Source organism: Lingula anatina, chromosome 1 (assembly GCF_051362555.1).
Source record: "Lingula anatina isolate TDL-2025a chromosome 1, LinAna3.0, whole genome shotgun sequence".
Lineage (NCBI taxonomy): Eukaryota > Metazoa > Brachiopoda > Lingulata > Lingulida > Lingulidae > Lingula > Lingula anatina.
The window spans coordinates 26,580,336-26,598,935 of record NC_141767.1 but is presented as its reverse complement, the minus strand read 5'-3'; the positions used below and the strand labels follow the sequence as shown (position 1 = coordinate 26,598,935).

At 35.7% G+C, this 18,600-nt stretch overlaps 2 protein-coding genes across 4 annotated transcripts in view; one reads left to right on the top strand and one right to left on the bottom strand.

The window, feature by feature from the left end:
• The first annotated feature begins 2,332 nt into the window (after positions 1–2,332).
• The window catches only part of LOC106181985 (proteasome subunit alpha type-4), a 43,820-nt gene continuing 27,552 nt past the window's right edge, over positions 2,333–18,600 (top strand). The window contains exons 1-2 of the mRNA XM_087002239.1: positions 2,333–2,393; positions 3,381–3,436. Coding sequence (XP_086858365.1) covers positions 2,333–2,393; positions 3,381–3,436 — 117 coding nt within the window. The remainder of the gene's footprint in view (positions 2,394–3,380; positions 3,437–18,600) is intronic.
• The window catches only part of LOC106181951 (uncharacterized), a 34,504-nt gene continuing 22,551 nt past the window's right edge, over positions 6,648–18,600 (bottom strand). The window contains exons 34-57 of one of the 3 annotated variants that reach the window (XM_087002408.1): positions 18,469–18,481; positions 16,935–18,235; positions 16,633–16,642; positions 15,598–15,742; positions 14,994–15,238; positions 14,442–14,567; positions 14,036–14,224; positions 13,311–13,749; positions 12,919–13,057; positions 12,230–12,634; positions 11,899–12,065; positions 11,594–11,735; positions 11,208–11,357; positions 10,842–10,993; positions 10,492–10,680; positions 9,975–10,223; positions 9,427–9,631; positions 9,010–9,168; positions 8,623–8,708; positions 8,336–8,362; positions 8,012–8,100; positions 7,558–7,688; positions 7,083–7,317; positions 6,648–6,879 (exon numbers count right to left, since the gene is read on the bottom strand). In XM_087002408.1, the coding sequence (XP_086858534.1) occupies positions 6,752–6,879; positions 7,083–7,317; positions 7,558–7,688; positions 8,012–8,100; positions 8,336–8,362; positions 8,623–8,708; positions 9,010–9,168; positions 9,427–9,631; positions 9,975–10,223; positions 10,492–10,680; positions 10,842–10,993; positions 11,208–11,357; positions 11,594–11,735; positions 11,899–12,065; positions 12,230–12,634; positions 12,919–13,057; positions 13,311–13,749; positions 14,036–14,224; positions 14,442–14,567; positions 14,994–15,238; positions 15,598–15,742; positions 16,633–16,642; positions 16,935–18,235; positions 18,469–18,481 (5,121 nt within the window). In that variant the 3' untranslated portion in view covers positions 6,648–6,751. The remainder of the gene's footprint in view (positions 6,880–7,082; positions 7,318–7,557; positions 7,689–8,011; positions 8,101–8,335; positions 8,363–8,622; positions 8,709–9,009; positions 9,169–9,426; positions 9,632–9,974; positions 10,224–10,491; positions 10,681–10,841; positions 10,994–11,207; positions 11,358–11,593; positions 11,736–11,898; positions 12,066–12,229; positions 12,635–12,918; positions 13,058–13,310; positions 13,750–14,035; positions 14,225–14,441; positions 14,568–14,993; positions 15,239–15,597; positions 15,743–16,632; positions 16,643–16,934; positions 18,236–18,468; positions 18,482–18,600) is intronic. The other 2 variants (XM_087002409.1, XM_087002410.1) reach the window with 2 other exon arrangements.

Sequence of the window (18,600 nt, the reverse complement as noted above, 5' to 3'; positions counted from 1 at the left end):
GTCGTCTGTGTTTTGTTTCAATCTGAGATGGTCATTTTTCAAATTTGTGCTTTTGATGATGTGGAGTTGTTTGTCAGTATGACATTTGAAAAGGTCTTAACCTGCACACTAACCTTACTAACAAACCCTCACATCTTTGTAAAATCTGACTTCATGTAAACGCTTTTACATGAAGAGATTTTACATTGATAGATTGTGCAAAATCTGTAATGAAATATTTTACGTGTGAGAAAATATTTCATTATATTTTTTGTACAGTCTGCTCTTCTTGAGAGATGCTGTCATCTCTCAAGATAGAGATCACATTACTAATATTCAGATTTTCTCAAGTGTTATAGTTGACAAATACATCCACTTCATCACATATGCACCTTTTCTCCGGATCAAAAAAAATTCAGATTGAAATTTACATGGGAGGTCATACAGTGTAATGTGAGATTCGAAATATTTTGAAGCAAGCTTGCTTTATATTGTACTTGTATCATGCAGGTAGTTGCGATTTCAGTGCAAAGTTACATTTTAGAAACCTGGTATTTTAAGTCGAATTATATATCAAAGTTTAGTTGAAATCATTGATATTCCCGAGTTATAATTATATTACTTGAATCTGTTTGCATTTTATCATAAAGAGAACTATTATAAAGTTTTGAAAGATGCTTGCAGTTGTAAAATGATTAACTTTATTTATGATTTTAATTCTCCAAGATAAAGTCAAAATGATTCTGTTTAATTGTTATGTCTCTTGTTAGTTTTTTATTGGCTTCAGTGCCTTTTTCTGTAAGAATTACTTTAATAAGTTTTTAGGCTTCACCTCGTGTATAGTATATATAGAGAATAGTTAGTCAAGGCAAAGGTTATTCCGTCACACAATGCTGTCTAAAACGGGACGATTCTTGAACTGTACGCAGCGCCGTGCCAATAGAAACCGATTTCGTCATGTTATAAGTACCGAATTATCCGGGCGTGGGCACTTTCCCGGCATTCCCCACGAAGGGTTAAGACGGGTTTTCCCCACGGCCCGAGAGCATCTGGTACCAGTTTCCGACCACAAGACCTGCATTATCGGACTGTGTGCGTTCCGACGCTAGATGAAGACGATGGAAAATCTTAGAACTTTTGATAATACTGCTATGTATTAATTCATTGCGTTAACGTAGTTCATTACTGATTATTAGTCCTTTTTAAATCAACTGTAAATATTCAAAATTGTACATAATAGTTGAATAAAAAATATTCTATAATTTTCTTTTCTTTTTTTTTTTTTTTTTTTGTAAAAAAAAAAAGTGGTCGTGTACAGATCGCTAAAAAAAAGCGAGACTTGCAAATAAATTTAAATGGACTCGCATGTATGCTCGTAGAAATTATCCTCTTTCGCCTCTCACTTAAACTTTTACAATCTCGTCACTATTTCTGTCACTCCAATTTCTTCCATAAAACTAGCCGATGTCCAGGTAATGAGTTGAATTTTGGTTTTTGGATACAAAGCTGTGGTGCTGCGTTACTTTGCTCTCCCGGGCCCCGTAACTCGAAAGCAGCGCGCATTGCGACCGAGCGCAAGCGTCTCGATTCCATTACTTGACCATGCTCGCCCCATGTAATACACTGTAGCCTCTATGTGATATCGCCGTTCGCAATACGCGATGCTTTTAAGTTATGGAGCCCCAGGAATAACTCGAGCCGTTACCTAGACTTTCCTGAGTCAAATTAGAGAAGTAACTATCTTACTTAAATAAATCCCACTGTAGATTTAAGAACCCAACACCTCTTAATGTTAACGAAGGGGTACATTGTGTATAAATGTATATGTTCTTGACTATAACACAAGTAAAACGAGAAAAAAACTAGTTTTTTCCCATTCCTGTGCCATTGTTATCCTTATCTACTGGCACTATTTTTTTTTTTTTTTTTTTTTTTTTTTTTTTTTTTTTGCTGTGGGAATTGAGGCCCAATTTTTTATATAAATGCATATAGCAAGCAGACAAAACCAAGATTTTTTCCATCCTTGTGCCATTATTGTCCTTATCTACTGGCACTATTTTATATTTGCTGAGGGAATTAAGGCCCAATTTTTTTATTCTTAAGAACACCTCACTCCCATCCCTGTAGCATAATACTTGCCGATTGCATTTATTTTGAGAATCAGATTTTATATAAATGTATAATGCAAGCAAAACTAGACAAAACCAAGAATTTTCCCATTTCTGTGCCATCACCGGTGACATGTAGGCCTACCAGAAAGTCCCCCATAACAGAGAGTCCGCTTCCCATTCATTTGTACAAGTGAGCCTCGCCCTAGCTTTTGACCTACTTAGGTCAAACTAACCCTAACTATATGGAGGACGGACTTTCTGTCACACGGACCCTCAGTTTCATGGTACCGGCCTTATCTACTGGTAGGCCTACTCCTTCATATTTGCTGTGGGAATTGCGGTCCAAAATTTTTATTTTTAAGACCCCCCCCCCCCCCATTCCCGTAGCAAATGACAAAATTTAGTTATTACAAATATGCATACATTTATCATAAATATGTGTGGTAATATTTTAATAATGTTTAGATTATTAAATATGTTACAAATATACTAACAATTATTACTGATTTGTGCTAGTGAAATTGTGATGCTGCAAAATAAAATTTGCAGCTTTGCTGAGCAGGTGCAACACTTGATAATACTTCCTTTCCGTTTAAGATTTAAGCAAGCCTGTATTTAATATGTATCGTGGTTTTGGAACACTGCCATTATATTATAACTGAAGATGTTCTCAGGAGTTGCCATACCATTAACACAATTCAATTCTCTTATAGATTGTTTCATGGTTGACTTAAATGTTTTAAGATTGAAAGTAATAATTAATACAGATTCGGTAAATGGTGATTGTAATATTGTTTGTGAGTTCCTGTTTTCATAGTTACTAGTAATTCACACTTAAATTGTAGAAGGAAGATTGCCACGGGACCCATATCTTAGTCTGGTGTTTTTTTATCATTTTCTTTTAACTTTTGTTAAAATAATAACAACTTGTATAACATCACAATAACACACTGGCATCTTTGAAAATATGCATTGGGTGTATATCTAAGGATTATTCATGACTTAAACTATTTATATTTTACGAGAATTAATTGATGATTTAGACACTTATCATAAGCAGCTGAGATAAAAGAGATGGAAAATGCAAAAGCTGATGAATGATAAGTATTAAAATGAAAAAATATTTTTTGGATCCCTTTTCACTGATTTAAACTTACATGTATTCAACCATTTTGAAGACTTGCAGTTCCTACGTGTGTTTATTAAAGGGAATCGGAGAAGACTGATTGTGCCCGGAAGTGACGTGTAGTGGTGTTAGAAGCGAAGCTGAGTGGTCATTTTAACCTGGAGGTGAACGGGAGAGAAGACGTGTAGTCGGAGGAAAAAGAAGTTTTCTAAACAACCTGGTAAGATAACTCTCTTTTTTTACGCATTTTGGGCAGAGAATACTTGTAGAAATAAAAGATGCATGATATGAAAACGTGACACGGAACTTGAAGGTGCAAAATCGTGCTTAATTTGCGGTCAACTTGTTTTGAAATAAATGCTGCATTGACCGCCAGCGCGACAAAGAGCGTTGAGGGAAAATAATTCCCGGGAGTCTGTAAATCGTTGTCATGCGGAAATTTGGCATTAATTAGTCTATCGCTCATAGACTTCCAATCTTAGATTGTCGACTGGGGGCGTTGCTGTCGCCACCATCCTGTCAGTTTGGACGCGGGGGTGTCGTGGGAGAGTGAGACACAGATTTCATTATTTGTATTGTATATACACCTACGTTTGAAATACATTCAGCGTTTTCATACCTTAACTTTTTTGTTTAAAAAGAAAAAAATCACACATTTACTTCGGAGGGAAGAATCAATGTTAGGCTATAATAGTTTTTAAAGGGAAACCACGCATGCCTCTCCCCTAATTGTGATTGACAGTGTCCTTGCATCTTGTTGAAATGATATCAACTTGAAGTTTACTAACCTGCCCCAGGCCGTCATTGAACGACCTTGTCCGCGTACACTGGAACACTTATCCACAATATACACTGATCCACAATGCACTTTGAAGAAACTTTCATTTCATATCTTGTTTCACAGATGATGACAATAAAGATAAAGTGATAATACATTTTTGCTATTAATATTTATGTGGAGTTGTCCAGTTTTTTTGGTTGCTTTGATTTTGCAAGGAGAAAGGATAACGAAAAGATAATATGCTTGGTGTGATTTTTAAATTAAAATGTTTTAGTTACTATTTATAATCTTAACATTTCTTTGATTTGCTTGAAAGAAGATGGCATGCAGCGACCCATAGTTCCCCTATTCACAGTTCAGAACTGGCATGGTTTAAAAAAACTTTCGCGTGTGTGTTTGTGTGTGTGTGTGTGTGTGGGGGGGGGGGGGGGGGGGGAGGTAGGATGCCTCACATTTACCAAGAAGTTATAAAGAGTCTCATTATAACTTCTTGCATTTACCAACATCAAGTGGTGAGAGTATTAGCGAGGCAGAAAGTGTTTCAGACAGCACATCTGATTAATTATCTATTGTTTATTATACATTTTTTATTCTCATATTTATATATTTTGTATAAAATAACTCTTGCATTGCTTTCTATACAAGGTCTTTATCACATATATAATTATCATATATGAAGTACTTTTTAGGTGATTTATTTTCATTGTCATACAGATTATTGGCCATTACTGTTATTATGTGTACTATATTTTCATTTAGTTTTTACTTTTACCTTATCATTATTTTGGTACAATTTATACCTTGTTTATTGTATGGTTAATGGAAACATTCCAAATAGGTGTTTAGAGTGCTTTAACATATGATTTTTTTTGTGTTACTGTAACAGCCTTTTGCTTTTAGCATTTTTTACTATTCTATAGGGCTTTGTACAAAATGTGTATTGGTTAACAATATAATTATTTATACCAACAAATGCTGGTCTGTGAGAAAAGTTATATAAAATTAATAAATACGCTGATACAAGTTTTTCTAGTTACAAGACTTTTATACAGTTAAGTGAAATCTGTGAGAAAATATTGTAATACACCACCCATCCCTCTCTTCTCTAGGATTAATAAAAAACAAACAAACAAACAAAAAAAAAACAATTACTTTCCCATTTACTTGTGCCACATCGCAATTATTTAACATATAACTCTTTTTTTCACCAGAAGACAAGTTTCATTAGAAAAAATTATTTATGCAATATATATGCTGAAATAACTTGCTCTGATTCATATTAGACTGCATACAACAGGTAAATCTGGTTTCCTCCACCCCCACATATAACTCATTAAAAATACGATGCCTCAAACCAAATAATATTTTTTCACACAACCAATATATGCATAAACTTTATAATAGCAAATTATTTTAAAAATTTGACGATGGGCACTTTGCCAATGGTTATCTGCACTCATCCTTAAATTTTTCACATATCGACATTTTCAAGGTGTGACTTTGAACTTCCATGGGTTTGAAGACCTTTGCTAGTCTGAATATCCATGATAATTTTATTTCATTATTAAAATTGATGGTCATTATGCATTATGTAATATTGCAACGAAAATGAAGAAACCTCTATTTTGGACACTGCTTTTATAGTGACCATTAAAGAAAAACCATGTTACTTACTCTTCCTAAAACTTACAGGAAAGAAACACAGTTCTAAAATGCAGCCTGTGTTGGAAAAGCAATCTAATTGGTTTCTTTTTCTGTTGTACATGTTTGTGAAGTTTTCTTTCATATATTGGCATTTTCAATGTGGGATTTGGAACTCCCATGGTCATGAAGCCCAGTGGTAATCAAATTTTCTAAATGACCACGTTATTAATGAAAATAAATGGTGGTAATTATAGTTAATCATTATGTAATATTGCATCAAAATTGACAAAAAGCCAACTTCGTGCACTGTCATCACAAACGTTATGATAAAAAGCAAACTGTGTTACTTATTATTTTTTTTAGCGTAAAAGAATGATTCTTAGGATTGACATACAGCTCAAATAAGAAAACCAGCTCTATTGGATTATCATTTTATATTGAATTAACGTAACTTTTTGTGAAATTCTCATTTTTCTCATTCTGGCATTTTCTAAGTATGAACTTGAACTCTCATGGGCCTGCTTTTACTTTCATCGGTATTACCTGTTTTGCATAATTTAAATTTGATGTTGACTTTGCAGTTAAGCGTAATATATTATTGCATCAGAATTGACAGCATCCTATTTTGTGCATTATTACTTTGTGCTTTTCTTAAGATGTGACTTATGGGCCTGAAAGACCTTTGAGAGGGTCAGTCTGTAAATTTCCCTTGGGTATCACTAAGCTAAGTTCAGAGTTATAAAGTCATTTGCCTAATTAATAGGTTATTAAATGAGATTACATAAAGCACAGTTGTTGATATTTCCCTGTAAACTCCCAAAGATTAAGCCAGTCTGCTAGATTAATAATAAGGAAGCAGTGATAATTATGCAGGTAAATTTTGCAATATCTCTGGGTCCACTCCTGTTATTGACCATGTTACCTGTTGTGCATGATTAAAATTCAGTGTTGACTGACAGTGCTATTATAAGCATTATTTATTATTGCATCAAAATTGACAAAATGACCTATTTTGCATCTTTATTTTCTGTTTTTTGTCTGTACATTTGACAGCTTTGCTGCCTTGTTTTTTCAATCAAAATCTTATATAGAATGACAATCCCCACGTCGCTATACTGGGCATCCGTTCAAAGAGCCATGAGATTTCACAACATTACGAAGGTTGTAGCTGTTGCCATTAACACTGATGGACTTGACACAGCCTTCCAGTCCTCTGGTTATAAATGGACGGCTTGGAGCTGAAAAAAGAAAACCTGTCAGTGAAACACCCCAAATTAGGTACCTAATTTTCCCTCGACTACCTTATTATTAGCTTAAATTTGATGAAGTTATGTAAAATTATTTTATTAGATGTGAACATAAAGACTTCTTGACAATGGAATCATGGCAACACTGATATTACCATTATGCAGATTTGCTACCCAAGAACTTTAAAACCTACCTTCAACTCCACCCACATACAGAGGAGCTGTGATTGTAGGAATCACAAAACCCCTAAGGAAAGCATAATTCTCTCTAGGCTCCTGGTCAGCCTCTATTGAGACCCCCACTCTACTGATCCTTGCTGTAACAGTGTGGTTGTTATTGTCACAGATGACGTGTCTGATTGTCTCATGGGACAGGGCAGCCATGAATGGGGTGAGGGGGTCTATGGCATTACTTATGACAGCACGCAACTGGAAAAGAAAAACTTGGTGAACTTTTCTGACTGTTAAATATATCTATCAGACATGAATGACACAGCAGTGTAAAGATTTATGACCTAAAGTAACTTTTTATCTTGTGGGCTATGTTGTGAAAACATATTTTAGGATTTGAAAATTTGAAAGCAATTTACTAGCAACACGGGCTGATTTTTGTGTAATGATTTTTATGTCCACATGAACACTTCTGTTATACAGATTCTTTATACATACCCTGCCTTCCACGACCTCCAGTGAGAAGAATGAAGAGTTACTGGAATAGATGCTCACCAGGCTGGCTGTGTTATTGGCAGCTCTGAATGTTAGGCTTATTGTGGAATTCTCTTCAACTGTTACACTCTCAACTGAAAAATAAGAAACATTTTTTGGTGATGACTGAGAGTGAAAATGGTTCTTTGCTGAAATAAACGTAAAGAGTTTCAAGAAAGTGATGTGGTTATGGACTAACAGAAATTCAATACCCTTGATATGAAAATGGTCCTTAAAAAGACCATTGACACCAAAGTGTATGTGACAACCATTTCTGCTTTACCCTCATGTATAGCATGTACATGTCCCTGATTCATATTATATCTATTACTAAACGGTAAAACCAGCAGTAGCAACAACCATGAATTTATTTCATTAAAAACATTTGCAAAGTGTCAGAAGGAAAGTATTTTCATACCTATTTTCAGATATCCAGCTCCATTTAATGATGTCCCAGTATTGACACTAGCATAACACAGGGAAGTACCCAGTGACTGGTCAGGATTACTGAAATGGCAAAATTACCTGAGCAACAAAGTTTTAACAACCCTTTTCTCTTTTTACATAGTAGAATTTTTTGTTAAATTCACACAACTGACATAATATATTTCATTTTCCATTTATTTTCCAATGTATATGTAGATATCAATTGCTCTATTAATAGCCATTTTTATCACTTTCCATTATACCCAATCCACCATCCAAACCCAAACCGTCTCCAACATTTAACATCAAAACTTACTGTACGTTGAACTTGGTAATGTAACCCCTTTCAACAAAGGTAAGAAAGTTATATCTGTTGCTTAAAACAAAGTTTAACACAGGACTAACATTTTGAAGCACAGATTCTTTTTTTTTTTTACTTCAGTGACAACTTTTCAAAACGTTTACTTGTCAACTAGGAAAATTACAAATTCTACACATGTGACAGTATACAATAATCCAAAGGTGGACCATAAAATTAGTTTGTTTCTAGTTATTTTCTTGATCTTCTTTGGTAATTTTTATTGAAAAAATAATAATACTTACAGCACACTGAAGATGTATGCATTGGGGTTATTGTGGGAGTTCATTTCCATCTTTCTTATACAGCCATGGAAAGGAGTCTTGCCAATCTAAAGATGAGAAAAAAACTGCAGAACTTTGGGCCATATTCAATCATTAGACAAACTCAACATAATATTTTTCTTGGCTTTTTTTAGAAGCTTTCTGGTACAAGTAACAATTACAGTTCTTTATTTCTTATTTTGTAGTTATGAGTGCACAGCTGATTCAAAAAAGCTCATTTCCCCTTAAAATAGAACAAACTGAAGAATTTTACAGAACTGCAAATGACCTTTCATGCTTTATAAAATAATCTAAATATAATCAAGTGGCTTTACAATAAAACAAAGCATGGCATTTGAGGTAACATACTGGAAGTGGAAAAGTTCCGCCAAATCGAGAATCCACTCCACCAAGATAGAAGTTTGTGGTTATGAATAAACTAGTCGGAATCGTAGAGATTTGCTGATTGTTCCTGTAATCCTTAGATACTACCAAAGCAATAAAATCATTGATTCGGAGAACAGTTGCCTGAAAAAAAAACATAAAAAGCATGATAATGGGATATTAAAAATGGATAATTCTGCAATTAAAATCTGTCAATTAATCACTGAAGGCTGAATAACATGGTAAACAATAAAAATAAAATTACTTTACATATACACACAATTATTCTTATTATATTTGCAAGTTCTAGAATGGCAAAGGGTACTGTAATGCTGGAATTGATAAAATAATATGCACACTGTGCCAATATGTACACTATAATAGATATACTGTAAATCTCACCTCCCACCATTCTCCATTATCATATGTATGTCTTGATTTCACAGCCCTGGTAAAATTAGAGCGCGTGCTGCTAGACATAGTAAAGACAAGATAACCATCTTCTAAGTACAGTCCTATCCAGTATTCTGGGTTGACATATCTGTTTGCTGCGTAGTAGAGAACACCATTAGGAGAGAGGGCTCTGAACTCTGTGATCAGGACAAAACTGGAATGGATTGGCAATGCTACAGTTACAGTTGTCACAAGACCATTAAGGCAGCACAACACAAATTACATATGTGCATATTTGGTATTTGCAATGAAAACAACAAGAAAGAAACAAAATGACAAAATAATGAAGAGTACTGTTATTTTTATATACAGCTAGGGGCTAGCAAGGCATGCATAAAAATTAATTGACAACTTAACATATCTTTGTTTTATCAAAACTCTAGTTACCTTAAGATTATGTGTAAAGTGTGAGAAAACTCCCTTGGCTTGAAAAGAATTTTTTAAAAACTTTTAAAAACATGCCCTATGTATGTTATCACAGAATATATTTTGCTCACCTATTGTTAAATAAATTCCTGTTAGATATATTGAAGGCCATATAGCTGTCTGGTTGGTCTCCAAACCTAACAGAATCAGTCAGATAGGTCAGATTTGATGAGGGGGCACATGTGGGTGGGGCAGTGGTGGGGGGTGGGAGGGTGGTGGTGTAGGGTGGGGGAGGGGTCGTGTCTGGTGGGGCTGGGACACCACTCAAATACAGCCCTGCTTGGCCTGTTAACTGGCTAGTGCTGAAGAAATCTACAGATCTGAAAAAAGAGAGGATAAATTAGTTGTTGATCAAACTGAGTTTTGATGTTCCTAATTTGTCCTTTTTATCCCATTTGATGTGGGTGAATCCTAGAGCATTTTACTTGATAAGGACTACATCATAAATTGCAGCTTATTATCCTGATAAAACCACACAATACATCTGCACACAAAAATATGAAAAAAAATGCCTCAAAACATTTCATCAACATTCATTCTCCACTAATTATAAACCAATTACCAAACCAGCTCAATTCCTACACAAACCTTGAATTAACAGCCACTTTCTGTACTCCACCAGCAAAAGATGAGAGTACTGGGACTTGGGTGTGTACAGCAGAGGTTGAGGACACACCCCCTATGTACAGGGTGCTCCCTCCACCAGTGAGGGGATGTTGGTCTGATGACAAGGTGTCCAGGCTCACCACATTGATACCATCAACTACCAGTCTGGGCCTAGCAGGATAAACAAGTAATAGGATGAATTAATTCTTAGTTTTTACAATAATAATAATAATAATTAAGTTAACAGTTTTAAAATCATTTCAGTCCATGGACACATGCTTTATTTTCAGATACTTGGAAAAAATTGATCAAATAACTTTCTTTGCACCTACCTGTTTGCACTGAGATCTAACTGTATTGTGTGCAAAAAGTCATCGGCTAGGTAAAAGCCTGTGGTCATCAGTGGCTGGATAAGTGGACCATTCTCTGTGCCAATCTCAACAAACACATTGCCATGGTACAGTGCCACATACAGGGAAGGTTTCTGGAAAAGGACATTAATTTGCTTTGAAGACAAGCAATAATGACATTATTTTTGAAAAGCAAATAGTTCTATATTCTGTATCAAACTGAATACTAAGAATGGAAAAAAATAAAAACATATTGCAAAGAAAATGTCTTGGTCAACAGGATTTATGCTTCAATTGCATTTACTTGACTTGGTTGGTTGTGAAAGAGTATGTTTATGCAATACATACAGTTTGGCCTGGATCTTGAGTAAAAAACAGGAGGCCACTTGGTTCACTGGTCTTGAAGTCAATTTCTAATCTGTTCACAACTTCTGTATTCCCTGTTGCGGCATAAGAAGAATAGGACAAATCTGTCCTAAATCCAGCTCCATAGATGACCTGAAACACAGAGAGTAATTGGTATATTTCCCCCTTAAATTTTTTCATGTAATGCTAACATATTATTAATTCTTGAATTGAATTCTTTTAAAGGGGTCTACTTAGAATATAACCAAAGTCTTAATACTCATATATGTTGCATGACTTTCCTTTGTGATAATACTCTACCCCCATTTTATGATACAAAATCTGAATTCACTGCTATAAGTTAATATCATGGCATAACCGATATTTACATTTCTGAAGCATCCATCTAGTGACACCGCAATGCTGCTGTTAACCATTTCCCTGGGGATCATCGCCACACGGCTAGAACTATTGACATAATAGTATGCCTCTCTTATACAGCCTGCAAAGCTACTACTCATTGGAATGCCACTGGAATAGTAAAAAGATAGAGTATGTAAAATTTCTAAAGGTAAACATAAAACATGTTCTGCATGCTAGTGCATATATATGACAACAACAACAACAACAACAACAACAAAAAAAATATAGTTACAAATCAAAAATAAATAAATAAATAAATGAAAGGCTTTACCTTGAAGAAGATTGTGGAACACCACCAAAATACAGTGTTCCATTCTGCAGTTCTGACAATGTGATGGCTGGAGTTCGCACAGACTTTATCTCCAAAATACTATTGCCATTGTCACTGACCCTCTGAAGGTTCAAACTTGCATATGTTGCATTTCTTGTTATGTCCACCTTGAAAAAACATAAAAATGACACAATATACATGATACATAAAAAAAAACAACATTTTTTCCGACTAAAGCACATTGCATGTGACCTAATGCACACTTGATTACATGTATTTCATTTAGGAAATTTTATTTGGGTCACATCATGTAAATTAGGTCAAAATGTACCTTATACCAGTCACCATCATTGTACGTTACACTGCTACGGAGTGCCTGAGTGTTGCCAGGAGTACCATATTCGAATATCAGGCGTCCATCTTGCAAATACATCCCATAATATACACTGCTACCAGCTTTCTCCGCCAACATCAACACTCCATTATAACTGAATGTTCTGAATTCCAGCGAAACTCTAGACTGCCCAAAGGCACTGAATCTTCCTGGGTTCACATGTAAGTGGCCAAAACCATCAAAGCTGACCCCTGGAAGAAGTGCCTCAGGAGCAGGAGTGACTGGTCTGGTGCAACATCCAAGGCTGTTCTCTATCTGCTTTGACCACAAGTCTACCCTGAAGTTGTCTACATGCAAGTTTGTTATACATCCTGGGAACTTTGTTGTAGGTAGACTAGAAGCCTTAAATGAGAGGTCAATGACAAAGACTCGAGTTATGCATTGCCTGACACATTCCATAAATTATTTGGTATCAAGATAAATTTTCACACTACTTTAAAAAATTTTAAAAAATTTCATCAGTCTGTGTCTAGAAACAAGCATTAAAAAGAAATGAGATCAACTCCTTTGTTTTCTATTATAAGTCAGTGGATACATATGCCCATTATAACATGTTTTTTATATGATAAAAAGTCTAAACAAATCATATTTTGTGCACCTAAATGGCCTTCAGCAGATTCACATACCTTAGCATTGGATGGCATTCCTGCAAGGACCAAGTCTGCCCCCAGTTGGAGGGAGTTCCCCACATTGTTCTCTCCATATGCTGTAGTAGAGCCCCCTGTGGACATTCTGGTCACTGTCAGGTGACCAGTGCTGGTATACCTTTTAAGAAATATTCCCATGTATTAATATCTACTTTCCTTTTCATCCCTGGAGAATGTATTATACCAATAACATCTTAAAATAACTTGTAACATTCTTAATGAATAATCACCAGTATTCATTAACTTAATAAAAAGGAAGTTTTCACTAATATAAACATTACTGGCATAAGGTATCGTACAAACTCATGTCATTGTCATTAACTTCTAGAATCCATCACATCACAGCAGCCTAGATGCTGCTACCACCTTACCTGTTGGCTAAAACTTTGAGCCAGCAGCCACTGCAAATAGTAGCTAAGCTCTCCATTCTTACTATGCCACTCCCCAGGTTGAATTCAAAAACCAATGTACCATGGTTCACATACAGAGTCAGCCAGGAGTTATCAGCTGTGCCATCAGCATAGAAGATCACCCCTGTAGCATTCTCCTGGCTTGCCCTGAACTCTAGGGACAGCTCATTGAATATTCTGCTCTCTAGGGATGGGTTTTGCACTGTGATGTGTGCACTGCCTGGGAAGCTCACAGGGCGCTCAAGGCTAGATGCTAGCTGCTTGGCACGAGCAAGCTTGGCCTCTATGCTCGCCATTTTTGCTGATAGTCGGTATCTTGTGGCATTAGTTTCACTGTGGAATTGGTTGATTGCGGTCAGTCGACTCTGCATCTGACTGTACATTATTTTGTAGCTTTGTACTGAAAATTGGAAAATTGGGGTTTCAAAAGGCTGACACAAGGTATACAAAAAGATATTTTAAATCACTATGTCTCCCTTCAAATAATCCTTATCTATGTTCTTCAATACTTTAGAATTGCATCAGTTACTTGATACATCATTTCACTGCAGTGGGATACAAATGTATTTCTTTTACAAAGTATATTTTTTAAAAAAAATTCCAGCAACTTCTTCGGCAAATCCATCGACAAACCAATTAAAAAAAAACCCTACACAGTAAATTCATTTCAATTTAAATCGACTTACATTCTGCATTAATTTGTGCAGTGACCACTGATATGCTGTTAACACTAGTCTGTATGACAGCTACGAGATCCTCCTGAGCTTGGATTTGGCTCTGGTCACTCTGGTCAGCCTGGAGCACCTGGTCACTCAGCTGTTGAGCCTGGGTGGCTGTATTGTTAGCTGAGTCCAGCAAGGTCATAATGCCTGGATCTGAAAATTTGAAAACAAACCTTTTGAAAAACAGAAATGATTTTTTGATATTCGAGATTGTTCCTGTTTAAAAATACCCAATGTAAAACTGCTTATAATTTCACAGAATTGTGGCACACAGCACTGGTGACTGTCGCAACAAAAATTAAGAAATATAGAAGAAATGTAATAATACAAGGCAGTATTATTGTTCTATCTATCTATAGTGCCTGTGTACCTGCAGAAGCTGCATTCACTTGTGCAGCTCTTGCCTCCAGGTTGGCTATCTGTGTCTCTAAACCAGCCCACATGCCTACTGCTGACTGCAGACTGGAGTTGGCAGAATTCAACTGGGAGTTGAGACCTAATCAAACAAATTGGTTCACATAAAGATTCAGCAAAAATATTATCTGTCATATATTTAAAGGCAGGCTAACACACGGCATGGCTTTACATAATCATAGAAAATTTCAGTTTGATTATTTTGCCTTGGTTAAAAAAGTAACTTTATAAAACTTTTATTGATAAAGAAATATGAAAATTGGCTAAACTTAAAATAATGTATGATGAATTTATGAGTATTGCTGTGTTAGCTCTCATTGGCAATCATGAATATCCTGTCTTTAAAAAAATTCCCCAAAAATGAAAAAAAAACCTTTATAGTACACACTTAGTACAAAGTCTATTCATCTTACTGAAAACTTGATAACACTGGACTCCTTTTGAGTGCAATTACTTTATCCAAAATGTAGAAAATCTACAATAAACCACTTCATTAAACCATAATTACCTGCAAGATTTATAACCCTTGCATCAACTTGGGCCTTCATGTCCAAACTAGCCTGTGAGCTGGTCTGTGCCTGGTTCTGGAGGTCTACCACTGTGATGTCCTGCATGGACTGCATGGCCTGAGTCACTGTGTTGTTGGCATCTTGAGCCAGGTACAGAGAGGAGTTCAGAGTTCTGGCAACATCTTGATACTTTTGTATAGCATCCACTGCCATGGCACCTCTGGATTCTACAAGGGAGAACTCCCTGGAAACATAGTAAGGAGATGTATAGATGGCTAAACTACACCTTTAATGTCATTTTTAAAAATGTATTTATTGTCAGAATAAGGCAAATCACTTTACTAAAAATTTGACAACACTGGATTCAGTATGATCTTGTAATGGTGTCTTTGATATATCTTACAATATTACAAATCTTGATATATCCACATCAAACAATGGCAACTTAAATATTCAAACAAATTACAGCAGATTCAAGGCAAAACAAACTCTTTCAAATTTAGATTGTAATCCGTCATTTGTATGACTACATTATTATTGCTATGAATTCTTAAACATCATATCACAAGTATAATCTAGGACAAGATTTTCACACAGCAGTACCTTTGAATAGCCTGTGCAGCTGCAGTGACAGTCTGGGCATGTTGTTCTGCCTGCTGTGCTAAGACCTGTGTGTCCAGCATCAGCTGCTCTGTACTGTTGGACAAAGTCCTCAACTGCATGGAAATGTTGGTCCAGCTCTCAAAACCTATATTAAAAAGTTAGAGTTAATATTTGACACATTAAATATGATATTGACACAAATTCTACATTAAAAATGTACAAATATCCTAATTTCTACTTTTCAGTTTTATCTTATATTCTAAAAGGGTTTTTTCGTAAATAAAACCCCAAAATTCAGAAAATCATCATTTAAAATAAAAAAGATTTATTGAAATTACAACTTCAATGTGAAATTCATTAATTCAGTAAAAATGGATATCCTCATCATGATTATTTCACAAATATGTCGTTGCAGTGAATATATTTCTGTGATTACAGTTAAACAATTCCCTCACAGAGAATTCAAAAAGAGAAAAACTTCAAAGATGCCAACACTAAGAGATGGTCAGCTAGCAAGCAGAGATAATGTATTTGAAAATGCCATTATGTAGTGTAATATGTACATAGAAAATGAAAACAACCCAATACTTATGTTGACACCGGCCCATATTCCATACATGTATACAAATACTACTCCCTACCCCAACAGCACCTGTGCCTGACTAACACATACACTGTGCATAATCATACATAATAATCATTATTTCAAAATTCAGCTTTAACCTGTAGATGCATTTTGTCCTAGTCATGAAATGGAAAACATAGCATAATGATGAATAGTAATGCCGCTGTACAACTGGCTATTATCAAATAGTAAAGTCAAAACTCAGACCGATACAAAAGAAGACATGTTTTGATGGTAAGTTTCAAGAAAGTCTGGAAAGTCAGTGATTAATTATTTAGCTTTTGGGGATTAAGATACTGAAAAATAGAAAATGTAAAGCTTACATATTAATTAAAGGGACAAAAGGATGAGGAAAAAGACACAAGAATCACAAAGCATTATACTATTGGTTTCTAGTTATCCAATCTTACCTCCTTGATCCTAGGTAAAATGTAAAAAATGTGCAAAAAACAATAAAATTCATGCTTTCAAACAAAGTGCTATGGCAAATTGATTAAACACTGACAAAATGTGTTTTGTGCTAAGTGTGCTTTCTTCTTGCATAGCCAAATGTATTATGCATCATCTGCAATATTTACCATACTTGAGTATACAGTTGCAAAACAAGCCCTATTAACTGTATAAACTCAGGCTTATGTAATAATACATGCATAATTCATAAAGAAGTTTAGATATTTATATTCCAACCAAGTTCTTTAAAATTTCAACTCACCACATTTTCAACTAAGCGCATGCCTATTGGCAGTCCATAACTTTCCCTGTCACCAGCTCCATACAGCATCCCCATAAATGTTACATTGGGGTTCACATGATTTAATACATGGGCTTGGCTCCCAGTAACCTCAAAGAAAGTGCCTACTTTATTTGTCCCAGGTATACTCTGCCATGGCAACCCAGTCATGAATGTGCCGTCCAGTCTTAGGTCATTTCTCAGGTCAGACTCAATGACCAACAGAAAATAGTGGACATAAGTATCAGCCACACCAGAAGGCAATAAGAAGTGGTAATTGTTGCTGTAATGCTCAAAAGGTGGGACCACCATCATAGCTGGGTCAGCCACCTCAGATGTTGATGATGACACCTGACTTTTTACAATCTGGACAAGCAATATGGGATGGTTAGACGTAATATAGGAGTAAGCAGTAGATGATATAGTGAACTCTGTGTATCCTCCTGCTGAATCTAAAATCTTGACTTGGTCCCCATCTGTGTTCCTTATGGTGACAATAGTGTTATCCTGGCTTGCAACAACTCTAAAAATATCCCCCGTGCTTCTGTTTGGGATAGGCACTGTGGCAAAGTTTCTCCCCCATGAAGACACAGGAGGGATCTGCTCCACCAGGTGGTCTCGGGACACTCCTTGGCCGACCTGAGTCCTAACATTTCCACTTAGGACTGTCACTGGTCTATCAGACTGGACGTGAGTGCCAGTGAGGTCTGAGTTAGAGTCTGGACTCTGGATCTGGACTGTATCAAACCTGTTCAATGTCAACTTGAATGACTCTCCTCTGGAATATATTTGACCTGCCCACTGGACTGCTACATTGTTTCTATTTGGGAGGGTCACTGTGACCACAGTGTCATCTCTGGTACCCACAATGACAAACTCGGTCTTGGTGGTGGCCGGTGAGTAAGAGACAGTGTAATAATCTGTGCCAATGCCATTCTGTGGTAAGGCCAAAAATGCATCAGTGGAATACTCATCCTTGTTCAGACCATACAGGATGATGTTCCCAGAGGCTTTCACTTCTATTCCCTGCCTTGATAGAGTGGTGCCCTCCATTCTCAACTGTACAGAAATATTTACCCGTGTCACCTCTCCTGGTCTTAAAACCACAGAACTATTACCAAGATTTCTGTCATGAACTTGTGATATGCTGACGGATATATCAGCCACAGCGTCCCCTGCTGCAGTGAGGAAAAGCTCCAGGTACTGATATTTAGGATTTTCGATTCTATTTTCCATGAAAGCGACCATGTATTCTCTACCTGCATCTATTGTTGGTGGTGCAGCTATAATAGTTACAAAAAAGCTTGTGTTACTCACAAAAAGGCGTGCAATGTAAAACAGTGTGTTAGTTTAATCTCATTTCACTTCAGGTTTCAGTCGTAAAATCATTCTGAAGCTAGTCAAATGCAATCTCCACACAAAACATTAATAAGTAAAAAAAAACATTTGAATTTGGTATTTTAATATCTTGAAGATTAAGCCACAAAAAATATATGTTATTTAAAGGTTTCTTTACCTTGTATTCCCTCCTGAAATGATAAGAAGAAAAAAAATCAATTTAAAAAATAATAAAATGATTCTCATTCTCTTATTTCAAAAGATATTATTTAATGGTAAATTAGCATACACTAATATTACAAATCAATTT